At 41.5% G+C, this 13,025-nt stretch overlaps 1 protein-coding gene across 4 annotated transcripts in view; it reads right to left on the minus strand.

The window, feature by feature from the left end:
- The window catches only part of Gpbp1l1 (GC-rich promoter binding protein 1 like 1), a 59,530-nt gene that overhangs the window by 6,868 nt on the left and 39,637 nt on the right, over positions 1 to 13,025 (minus strand). For all 4 annotated transcript variants that reach the window (XM_052717882.1, XM_052717883.1, XM_052717879.1 and 1 more), the window contains exons 6-8: positions 10,262 to 10,334; positions 7,864 to 8,057; positions 295 to 435 (exon numbers count right to left, since the gene is read on the minus strand). In XM_052717882.1, coding sequence (XP_052573842.1) covers positions 295 to 435; positions 7,864 to 8,057; positions 10,262 to 10,334 — 408 coding nt within the window. The remainder of the gene's footprint in view (positions 1 to 294; positions 436 to 7,863; positions 8,058 to 10,261; positions 10,335 to 13,025) is intronic.

Consider the following 13,025-nt stretch of genomic DNA (forward strand, 5'->3'; position numbering starts at 1 on the left):
CCTGCCTCTGCCTCCCGAGTGCTGGGATTAAAGGCGTGCGCCACCACCGCCCGGCTAGAATCCTGTCTTCTTAAAAAGAAACAAGAGGGGCTGGAGAAAAGGCTCAGTGTCTAGGATCACTGGCTGCTCTTCAGAGGATCTGGGTTCAGTTCCCAGCACCCACATGGCAGTCAGAACAGTTCCAAGGGAACTGACATCCATAGCAAAACACCAATGCACATAAAATAAATACATAAAAGAAAAAGGAAAAAGGGCAATATTTGAAAACACTGCCCTATAATTATCCTCACTCACCTCTTTGGGAGAGTTTAGAACTATACCAGCAGCTAGTACCACTGGTTTAGTAACAGAAATTGGATTGGTAAAAGGAGATTCCCGGCTAGAGGAAAGGGATCCTGATTTGTGTTCCATTCTGTTAGCTTTCCATGCGTTGGGCTATATGGGAATAAAGAAAAGTATCAGTCAAAAGCAGCACAAAGTCAGGAACTTAGCTTGCAAAATCATAAGAAAGCGAGAAATGTTAATGTGGGAATATAAATTACCAGAGCTTACCTGTCAACATGAATGAAACCTTTCTGAGCTTAGGCAGATGGGGAACAGATAGGCCATGAGCATTGTGTGGGCAGGTTTAACAGCTTTCTTTATGGTGTTAGTTCTCAAAGCATTTAATTGCACGAAAAGGAGAATTTCCACTCATTTACAACCTGATCTCTGTAATTTTGTTTGTATGTTAACCTCCACACATCACCTCAGAAAAAAATGTAGTTTTCTAGAAATTTTGATAGTGACAGGCAAGTTCCATGCTAGGATGTATATTGCAAATGGCACACAGTCCTTGTTTAAATCCAGAGGCCCTTTTGGCTCGGTTTGGGGGGGGGGGGGGGTCTGGCCACAGTCCCAACCATAACAACATAGTACAGTTGGAATACTCCATTATTTTAGTCAATCACACCGTCTGAAGAGATCAAAGAAGATGAAATTGAACTCGGGACCTCTGGAAGAGGAGACATTGCTCTTAACTGCTGAGCCATCTCTCCAGCCCTGCTGCCTAGTTCTTTTTTGTTTTGTTTTGTTTTTTGTTTTTCGAGACAGGGTTTCTCTGTGTAGCTTTGCGCCTTTCCTGGAACTCACTTGGTAGCCCAGGCTGGCCTTGAACTCACAGAGATCCGCCTGGCTCTGCCTCCCAAGTGCTGGGATTAAAGGCGTGCGCCACAACCGTCCGGCCTAGTTCTTTTTTAAACAATTGCTTTTATTTGTTTGTGTCTACACAATGGTGTTGGATCCACTCCAACTGGAGGGAGTTACAAGTTGTTGTCAACCACCTCCTATGGGTGACAGGAGCAGAACCTGGGTCGTCTGCAAGAGCAGTATGTGCTCTTGACCACGGAGCCTTCTTGCCAATCTCCATATTCTTCAATTTTTAAGACAACTACGTATGATGATTATGTTTACTTTTAGAGAATAATACTGAGGACACTAGAGTTATGCAGTCTGAGTTCTAGGATTAGAAACAAGCCACCATGTCCAGTATCTCCTACTTTTATTTAATGATCACATAGCAGAAATATTTTCCCTCAGTCTTATACTACCTTCCTTTTACTGTCAAACATACAAGTACAAGTTAGTGATCAGCTATTGTGGACTCACAGTTGCTAACACTTAGTTTCCTCATATTTGCAATTAATCTATTTTATAAAACAGCTGTTATATAAATAATAAAACTTTTACCCTTACATTAAAACTTCCAAAATACATTAGAGAATGATATATTGCTCATTACTAAACTTTTCTAAATCTGATTACTTTCCAGTACACATTCATTTTCTACGTTCAGTTCTTATCTCCAGAATTCCTATCAGTACTTACAATGGGCGTAGTCTTCTAGGCTCAATATTATCTTAACTTTTAAAAAATAATAGTTTCATTGCTTTTGTATGTATGCGTTCATGTACATGGAATTCAGAATAACTAGTGGGAGTCAGTTTTCTCCTTGCACAATATGGGTCCCAGGGATCAAACTCAGGTTCTCAAGCTTGATGGCAAGTGCCTTTACCCACACTCAGCCAGACCATTCTGTTATCTTTTCCTTTTAGAAAACAGTAACCATTCAGTTTCAATTGCTCAAATTATGTAAATATGTAAGACTGTCTCTATTCACTCTCTTTCCATACTGAAAGTCTTTCTTCTCCATTGCTTCCCACATCAATCACTTGCTTTCACTCTGAATATGGCATTTCCTGACTCCATTTTGGGGCTAATGACAAAGTGTGTGTGTGTGTGTGTGTGTGTGTGTGTGTGTGTGTGTGTGTGTGTGTGTGTGTGTACACGTGCGCGTGCACACTCACCATGTGGGCAAATGAGTATGTAAGTGGAGGCTCAAAATCAACACTGTGAGCCACCCTGGATCACTCCTCACCTTAATTCAGTGAAGGAGGTTCTCTCAGTTGAACTGAACTTTGCTGCTATAGTTAGTCCAGCTTGCTACCTTGCTCAGGAGACCCTAGAGAGCTCCACTTTTTGAGCACTGGAACTATAGGTAGGCTGTTAAGCCTACTTCAACTTACTTGAGACAGACGGACTGATCGACTGCTGAGAATATGTATGCTGTATCCTTTGGATGAAATATTTTCTTGACATATGTAAAGTACATTTAGGTGATGGGGTAGTTTACCTCTGAGGTTTCTTTGATTTTAACTTTAATAAGCTATATAGAGATGAAAGCCTGGCATTGAAAAATCACCCTCTTTCCGAATTTCTGGAGGACTGTTGTCATCCTCACGTCACCATCATCCAGTTTCTCCAAGAGGCTTCTGGGATCTAGTCCGTCTTTTTTGGTGGAGCTAGAAGGTAGGGATGGAGGAATTTTGTGCTCTTTTTTGAAAAATAGGCTACCAATGTGAGCTCTGGGAGTTTGGGAACCACTAACCCAAAGCTTTTGCCTATGAATTCCTTCTACAATGCTTGCTAGACATGCTGCTTTGTTAGGATGCACTAACCTATTCTATGGTATTGAATGTGCATTATTTGCCATGATTTCCTCTTTAAAAGGATGTACATAACTTTAATCTCAGCACTCAAGAGGCAAAGACAGGCAGATCTCTGAGTTCGAGGTCAGTCTGGTCTACAGAGCAAGTTCCAGAGGCTACACAGAGAAACCTTGTCTCCAAAAAATAAAAATGAAATAAAAAGATCAATCTAAAAAGGCATACATAAGCCTAGCATGGTGCTGCACACCTTTAATCCCAGCACTGGGGAGGCAGAGGCACACAGATGTCTGAGTTCGAGGCCAGTCTGGTTTACAAAGGGACTTTCAGGACAGCCAAAGCTACATAGAGAAACCTTGTCTCAAAAGAACCCAAAAATAAATAAATAAGTAAAAAAAAAAAAAACAAAAACACACATGTATAAACACACAGACAGACACAGACACAGACACACACACTCTCTTGTCCTGCTGGGGGTCAAATGCCATAAAATAATCTTTTTGATCTTTTCATAAAACCTTCAAGATGACCAGAGAAACCTAGTGTGAGGCCGCCGAGCTGGAGGGAGCTTGAAGATCACCAAATCCCACACTTCGCTGAGGACTGGAATGCCTGCATACCAGTCCTGCCAAAGAGCCATTCAGCCTAGGCACTTCAAAGGCCAAGAAACTGGTTCCCTCCTGACAGCTGTGACTCCAGAAGCTGATTCTTCTTGGTTTTCACTGATTAGGTCTAGATCCAGAAAATGTATCTGCTCCCTCGGTTCCAGGAAAGCATTCCTCTGCAAACTGGGGACCACCTCTTTAGAGGCATTTCAAGCTGCATGGTCCCAAAGCCTTTGGCTGTTCCTTATGAAGTCAGTTTTTAGGCACCTAATCAAGCCTGGAAGCAGAATGGTGACCTTCATTCATCTTGGCTTCCTCCTGTTCCTGATGACAGTAGTCATGAGCCATGGCCACTACTATTCTGAAAGGTAAGGACAATCGGACTGGAGCTCTGACGGCTGGAGACAGCTTTCTTCTGGGGCTTGTTCCTCAGAGCATACCAACATGTCTTGGTCTCTCTGACATTAAAACAGCCCCCTACTCTCTATCAGTTTCTCTTTTGACAAACTTCTCAACTTCCAGTCAAATTGTCTGTCTGTCACCCTTGCCCTTTCTGCCCAGAAGCCACAGCCAAGCACTCCTGCCACCTGGACCATTTTTTTCTGGTTTCCAGAACGGTGCTCTGTCCTGTTTCCTGTTTAGCATTTCTTCTCACTCACTCCATCCTCTGCTTCCTTTTAGACGTTGCCGTCCTCTAGGGCACTGACCTTAGTCATCTGCTTGCCACCATCTATTTGAGGGCTTCCTTTCCTCCTTTTGGGATGTGATTTTTGTCTCCTCCCACCCTCATTTGGAGCTAGAGACTGGTCCCAAACTTGGTAACAATTAGAAAGTCTTTTTGTGTAGAGTGTACTGCTAATGTATCCTTGAACTTCTTATACAACCCAGACTGGTATAACTGTTTTCTCTAAGTGTTCTGCCAGTAGGTATGTGCACGAGGGATACAGCTGGTGGTAATGCAAGCAAGTAGAGAACCCCAGGAACTGGAGGACAGATAGCTGTGAGCCTACATTCTGGTGCCAGGAACTGAATCTGGGTCCTAATGTGAAAGCAGCAAGTGCTCTGAACCACTCTCGTCAGTTAGGGCTTTAAAATATTGACCCCACTGCCTCTTGGATATTGGGATTATAGGTATACAAAACCATGTTTGGCTATAAAATCTTTATAAATTCTTTACTTTTGGTTTTTGAGACAGGGTTTCTCTGTATAGCCTTGGTTATATCGGGGCTTTGTAGACCAGGCTGGCCTCAAACTAGATCCACCTGCCTCTGCCTCCACCTCCCTAGTGCAGGGATTAAAGGCATGTTTAAACCACTGCCCAGCTTTATAAATTCTTAAGAATGGGAAAAATGTAAAGTGTGCTTGCCATGTTGGGAATAAGTACTGTTTACATTGGCATTTACTGTATGCCAGTTAAGTACTTCATAGAGTGTCAGCTACTTCTCACTGAAAAATTAAAGGTTGAACATTACCGTATCTACTGTGTATCCGCATCTCTACTGTGTATCTAAAATCCCAGGTGTTAAATCCCTCGCAACTGAAGCTACAGGTGGTTGTAAGCCACCCTAATTGAGGTGCTCAGGACAGAACAAGGTTCTTCTTGAACATCAACAAGTGTTCTTAACAGTCCCTAGACTGTCTCATTGTAACATTTACCCTTCTCATTTGAATGTATTGTTTTCCTTATACAGCGGAAGAATAAATGTCCTAAATATCTTACAAAGATAACTGCTGTAGGGTGGATGAGATTGGCTCAGCAGGTGAAGGCACTTACAGTCAAGCCTGACAACTGAGTCCAATCTCCAGGATCCACATGGTTGAAAGGATGAACTCTTGACAAGGTGTCATTGGACCTTCACAAGTACCATGGAATGCAAGCACTCACACACACATGCACACAGTAAATAAAATAAAAGCAGCAACAATAAAAAGGGTACTATCAGGCCAGGTGGTGGTGGTGCATGACTTTAATCCCAGCAGTGAGGAGGCAGAGGCAAGCAAATCTCTGTGAGTTCGAGGCCAGCCTGATCTACAGAGCAAGTTCCAGGACCGCCAGAGCTCTTACAAAGAGAAACCCTGTCTCAAAAAACGAAGGGAGGAAAGAAGGTAACTATCCAGTTTAGATTTAAAATAACCCTCAGTGAACAGCACATTTCACCACAATCCGTACAGACTGAAACTCATCCAAGCAATTATGTGTTTTAGTTAAGTGTGCTGGAAATAAGAGTATTTCCAGCCTTAAGGTTACATTAAAAAGGACGAAAACAAATCGATGTGATGAGTGCTGCAACTGAGGAGACCCAGTGCTATGCAATGATGGAGGTGGAAGGCCTATTCAATGTTAGACACAGAAGATGGCATAGCCTCAATAGGGATCTCTTCCTAGCTAAGAGAAAAAAGGGGCAATAAAATATACTTATGGGCCAAGCATAGTGGTGAACGCCTTTTATCCCAGCACTCAGGAGGCAGAGGCAGGCAGATCTCTGGAGACCAGTCTGATCTATAGAGCGAGATTCACGACAACCAGGGCTACACAGAGAAACCTTGCCTTAAAAAGCAAATACTACAAACAAAAGCAGGATGGGGGCCTGGAGAGATGGCACAATAGATAATATGACTAGGTGGTCTTCAAAAGGAGCTCAGTTCCCAGAACCATTAGGTGGCTCACAACTGTCTGTAATTCCAGCTCCAGGTGATCGAGTGCCTCTGGCCTCCCAGGGCACCTGCACTTACATGGACATACATATCTGCATATAATTAAAAAAAAATAAATATAGAACTTTACCACTGATTGCTGACAGGTATGATTCCTTATAGTCTAAGTGCTGGAATTAAAGGTGTGCACCAACATGCTGAACTTGTTTTTATACTTTTAAAGGGATGAAAAATTAGCAGCAGCAGTAGTCGTAATAGACAACAAAAGCTAGAAAAGACTAAGACATCCATGTGTGGCTCTTCAGCAAAAAAGATTTACTGTGCCGGGGGTGGGGTGGGGTGGTGGTGGTAGGTGGTGGCACACGCCTTTAATCTCAGCACTTGAGAGGTGGAGGCAGGTGGATTTCTGTGAGTTCAAGGCCAGCCTGGTCTACAGAGTGAGTTCTAAAACAGGCTCCAAAGTTACAGAGAAACCCTTATCTTGAAAAACCAAGTTTGGAGCCACTGAACAAATTTAGGAGTGGAATGATACACTCTCTATCCCTACCCCCAAGAGACTCCATGGAGTCTCTTGTTATGTTGCCCAGACCTTGAACTCTTACGATCAACTGATTTTTCTGCACCAGTCTCCTGTGTAGCTGGTGCTACAGGTGTATGTCAATGTACCCAACTATTTAAGGATTATCATTTTAGCGGCTCTGTGAAATATGGAGATTAAAAAAATAGAAGGGTATATGACTTAGTGACAAAGTCCCATCATGAGGTGGTGGCGCACACCTTTAATCTGTGCACTTGGGAGGCACAGGCAGGTGGATCTCTGAGTTAGGACAACCTGGAATGCAGAGTTAGTTCGAGGACTACACAGAGAAACCCTGTCGTGAAAAACAAAACAACAAAAACAAACAAGGGATAAAGTCCTAAACAAGATCTAAGAGACAGTACCTGATAGAAACTCTGTAACTGCTTGGCTGGAGGGAAACAGGGAAAAAAGAAAAAGAATATGAGGGGCTGGGCAGTGGTAGTGCCTTCCTTTAATCCTAGCACTTGGGAGGCAGAGCCAGCCTGGTCTACAAAGTAAGTTCTAGGACAGCCAGGGCTACAAAAAGAAATCCTGTCTTGAAACACCAAAAAAAGAAAAAAGTCAGAAGGAAGCTGCAGCCAATGTATTCAATGTGATTGCTCAGACAGATATTAATGCTATTAAAGAAAATAACAGGGTCATGGCACTTTATCAGAGGAATAGAAAAGTAACTAAGGGCTAGAAAGATGGCTCAGACATGAAGAGCACTGGCTGCTTTCCCAGAGGTCCTGAGTCCAATTTTCAGCAACTACATGGTGGTTCACAACCATCTGTAATGAGATCTGGTGCCCTCTTCTGGCCTGCAGGCATACTTGCAGGCAGAACACTGTGTACATAATAAATTAAAAAAAAAAAAAAAAAAAAAGGAAATAATAAGGAACAAGCTTACAAAATGAAGGTAGTGAGTTGGCACTGGCAGACTCTGGCAATTTGAGTATAGTTCCATACATGTAACAGGCACTGAATAATTTGTCAGAAAATACAAATATATTAAATGGAGTATGACTTATCAAATCTGTTTTTCAAAGTTCCTATATACCTTAGAAGGAGGTGGTGCAGGCTTAGGAACCAAGTTCTTATAGACACTTGGGACCATGGTTGACACTTTGTTCCCATTTGCATGGTGGGATCCTGATGAGGTGAATGCAGCAGAGAAGGGAGCAGCAGGATCCTCTTTGGAAACTTTTTTTATGACTAGCATCTTTGAGGGTTGCTTGGCACTAGGTGGATTTTCTGTGAAATAGAAGAGTGGAGACACAAAAGAATGTCACATTTGATAATTAACACAAAACAGTTTAAACAATAGCCTTACCTTCAACACAGGTGATGAAGTTGAGACCAAGGGACAAATATTACCTTGTGTTTATTTAACAAATACTCTGAAAAATGATACTATGGGTGGGGAGGTAGTCCAGCTGGTGAAGAGCTTACCACACAAGCATGAGTATATGAGCTTAATCTCCAGAATCCAAGTTTAAAAAACAAAACAAAACAGAAATCAGGTACACATGCTTGTAATCTTAGCATTGGAGAGATAGGTGAATCCCTGGGATTCTCTTGCCTGCCAGCCTAGCATACTAGGCCAATGAGACAGTGTTTCAAAAACAAGGTATATGGCTCTCGAAGAACACCAACCAAGGTTGACCAAGTCTTGCTTTTGTATGTGCATGATGTGCTCATTGTCCCCCATGAAAAAATAAAAATTTTGGCCGGGCGGTGGTGGCGCACGCCTTTAATCCCAGCACTCGGGAGGCAGAGCCAGGCGGATCTCTGTGAGTTCGAGGCCAGCCTGGGCTACCAAGTGAGTTCCAGGAAAAAGGCTCAAAGCTACACAGAGAAACCCTGTCTCGAAAAAAAAAAAAAAAAAAAAAATAAAAATTTTGAAAATTTATTTATTTAAGATGTATGAGTGTTTTGTCTGCATATCGCATGCATGCCTAGTACCTGTGGAGTCCAGAGGAGGATGCCAGATACCCTAGTGTTACAGATGGTTGTGAGCTGCCAGATGGGTGCTGGGAATCAAAGCCTGGACCTCTAGAAGAACAGCCAGTATTGTTAAACACTCAATCATCTCTCCAGCCCCTTAATTTGTAGACAAGGTCTTACTACGTAGCTTTCGAAAGCCTGGAAACTCACTATGGATTCTAGGCTGTCTTCAAACTCAGAGACCCAGTTGTCTTTGTTTCCCAAGTGCTGGAATGAAAGGTCTAGCCATTACCTTTTTTTTAAAAACATTTGTTAACTGTACAGAAAAAGGCAGCATATGAATCACGAAGTTTATAAACCAGTCTTGAATCAGAAAGATTAGCAGTTAAGTCCTTAGAAGGGTTTAGCTTGTAAGATAGATAGGATGATCAGTTAGGTATAACCAAGTAAGAATGTATGCTAGTCATGAAGGCAGAGGTAGGTGGATCTCTGTGGTGGAGCATACTTTTAATTTAAAGGCAGAGGCAGGTGAATCTTGTTGAATTCAAGGCCCAGAAGGGCCACACAGTAAATCCCAGTCTCAAAAAACCACCACTAACAAAAATTATGAGAGTCAATGAGATGGCTCAGTACATACTGCTCTAGCAGAAGATCTGAATTCAGTTCACAGGACCCCTGTCACCTATAATTCTAGTTCCAGGGGAGTCTAACATCCTCATCTGGACTTCCCAGACCACCTGAATACATTACACACACAGACACACACCTCTCTCCTAAAAATAAACAAATCTTTAAACTCCCAAACAATCCAGGTGGTGGTGGTGGTGGTGGTGGCGCATGCCTTTAATCCCAGCATTCGGGAGGCAGAGACAGGCGGATTTCTGTGAGTTTAAGGTCAGCCTGGTCTACAGAGCGAGATCCAGGAAAGGCCCTAAAGCTACACAGAGAAACCCTGTCTCAAAAAACCAAAAAAAAAAAAAAAAAAAAAAAAAAAAAAAAAAAAAAAAAAAAAAAACAAAAAAAACCAAAAAAAACAAAAAACAAAAAAACCCAAACAAACAAAAACCAATGGTTACACAATTATTATGCTTGGATGGTTTATGGAGATAAGACTATTCTCTTTGTGAATGTTTAGTGAAGAGCTAACAAGTGTTAGCTACTCTAGGCAAAAAGATGAGAAACAAGAACTAAATTAAGAACAAAAACAAAAACAAACAAACAAAAAAAAAAAAAGGAGGAAGAATATTTATTTCTCTACCCAGAATAACAATTTCAGGGTTGGAGAGATGGCTCAGAGGTTCAGAGCACTTGCTGCTCTTCCAGAGGTCCTGATTTCAATTCCCAGCAACCACATGGCGGCTCACAACCATCTGTAATGAGATCTGGTGCGCTCTTCTAGTGAAGGCATACATGCAGACAGAACACTGTATACACCATAGATAAATCTTAAAATAAGTAAATAGATAAAAAACAAATAAAGCTATGCTTTTAAGAGGGCAAAATCTACCTACCCCACACTCCAGAAGGGGTCCCAATAGGTCTGCATGGCTGATTCTGTTTGCCAGCTTCTGGATTCAAAGAAGGCTAGATTAAAAAAAAAAAAGGGGGGGGGGATATGAGTGGTTGATAGATACAGAAAGCGCATCACTTTGGAATTTTCCACAAAGTATCCGTCACCAAAGAAGCTACCAAAAATTATAAATTATCAGCCCCAACTAATTTAACAATATGTTAAAAAGGTAAATTATGCTGAAATCTGAAATCAACACACTATGTTACTTGTAGCTTGAGTTTTATTTCCTTTGTCATAGGATTTCTTATACACACAGAAATACAAAAAGCACAAATATGCGGTTTCTCATCTTTCTATAGGGTAGATATGCACAAGGAGGAGGCATAGGAAGTCACAGAACAAGAATGTGGGTTATTTTCCTCAGATTCAAGGAGAGTAATGTTATGAGTGAAATGCATAGTTGTGGTGATATTTTATTTGTGCACCCCAATAAAGCTTACCCGGTGATCAGAGGAAAAAGTCAGCCATTATATTAAATATAGAGGTCAAGGCAGTGGTAGCACACGCCTTTAACCCTAGCATTAAAGGAGACAGAGATCCATCCTGTGAGTTCAAGGACACACTGGGAACAGAGCCAGGCATGGTAGCACACACCTTTAATCTAGTTAACCACAGAGGAATAGAGGTCTGTACAGATAGACAGGAAGTGATAGAGCTGGGCGGAAAGAGGAAGTGATGTAGCTGGGGAAAGAGAGGAAGTAAGATGGCAGGGCACAGAAAGGTATAGGTGTTGAGTATACAGAAGTAGCTCTCTCTGGAGGCTGACGAGTTGGTAAGGAGAGGTTGTCTGCGGCTTGTCTCCTATTCCTCTGATCTCTCAGTTTTCACCCCAATATCTGGCTCTGGGTTTTTTATTGATAAGACTGTTTAGCAATTTGTCTTACACAGTATTCACTGAAGTTGTAAGATGGCATTAAAATAAAAGAGAGCCATATTCCAGGGTTGTACAAGGAATAAAGGCAATTAAAATAGCCCTTGTCCTCACAAGATTATTTTCATCATTACAAAGATAAAACTAATAACCAAGTAAGTATCATAAAAGGTCCTACCATGATAAAAATTCACACTGAGGAAGGACTACTGAGAGGGGTTGGATAAATCCTTGGCAGAGAAATGACAAGTTCAACTACAGGTGATGACACAGTATGATTTCAAGAACTGAAAGCTCAATAAATACATCAAACCAAGTTGGGCATAGACTTAACTAACTGTGTAGAGGATAGAAAGGGTCAAACATAGTAGTGTCCAGAGTAGAAACTGTTCTAACAGATAAAAAAAGATTAAATACAGGGCATGGTGGAACACACCTTTAATCCCTGCATGGGGGAAGCATAGGCAGGCTTCCTCTGTGTGAGCTCAAGGACAGCTTGATCTCCAGTGAGTTTCAGGCCAGCCAGAGTCACACAATGTAACTCTATCTCAAACAAACAGAATTTAAAGTTATTTATGTGGATGTTCGTATGCTTAACTACAGAGCCATGCCACTAGTCCCTAGGAATGTGTTCCTAAATTGTATTCTATCTATAGTTCTCAGATGCTGTCCAATTATGCAGGCTCTCCAATCTCATCACACTGATTTAACTTTTTTTTTGTTTTTGTTTTTGTTTTTCGAGACAGGGTTTCTCTGTGTAGCTTTGCGCCTTTCCTGGAACTCGCTTTGGAGACCAGGCTGGCCTCGAACTCACAGAGATCCGCCTGGCTCTGCCTCCCGAGTGCTGGGATTAAAGGCGTGCGCCACCACCGCCCGGCTTGATTTAACTTTTAATTATATGTTTATGTGTGTGTCTTTGTACCCAAAGTAAACGGGGGTGGTGGTAAATGGGGGCAGCCAGGCAATGTGAGCGCTGTGAACCCCATGTGGCTCTTCTCAAGAGCAGTAAGCACTCTTGAACCCTTCAGCCACCTATCGAGCACATTGTTTAGGTTTGTTTGTTTCTTTAGTTGTTGTTTTTGGTTTCTTGAGACAGGGTTTCTCTGTGTAGCCCTAGCTGTCCTTGGACTGAGATCTGCCTACCTTTGCCTCCCAAGTGCTAGGATTAGAGGTTTGGGCTACCACCTTGAGGTTGATACTGTGATTTTTTTTTTTTTTGTAAATATAGTTTAAGAATGAGATAGACAACTGGGTTACAAAGATGGATCAACAGAAAAAAGAGCCTGTACAAATGTGATGACCCAAGTATAAAATGCCAATACCCCAAAATGGAAAGAATTAAAAAAGTTCCCTTCTGATCTTTACATGCTGGCTGTGGCACATCACTCAAACACATAAAAATAAATAAATGTATAAACAGATAACTACCATTCATTAAAACAAGTACATTACTGACTAAACCAGGAACACTTAATAAGTTTTACCTCTACCCAAATCCTTCTCTTGTAAAAATAACTACCTAGACTTAAGGAATCATCTCTTTTCTTCTACTTCCCAGGTGTGCATTCATGAACATTTTCTATATGTTAAAGTTTACATTCTTGTTCCTATGGTGAAGGAAGTACAATTATGAACTCATGGATCTAACTATACTTAATGTAATGTAAACCATTATAGTTATCTTTAAATAGTTTCAGATAACCATCCCATCTTTGGCCAGTGAAAACTTCTTTGATCCTTTATTCATTTATATATTTTGGTTTTCTTTCAGACATGTTTTCTCTGTATAGCCTTGCCTGTTCTGGAACACCTGCTTCTGCTTCCCAAGTGT

The sequence above is a fragment of the Peromyscus californicus genome, unplaced genomic scaffold, assembly GCF_007827085.1.
Source record: "Peromyscus californicus insignis strain IS unplaced genomic scaffold, ASM782708v3 Scaffold_5__1_contigs__length_169319896, whole genome shotgun sequence".
In the NCBI taxonomy this organism is placed as follows: Eukaryota; Metazoa; Chordata; class Mammalia; order Rodentia; family Cricetidae; genus Peromyscus; species Peromyscus californicus.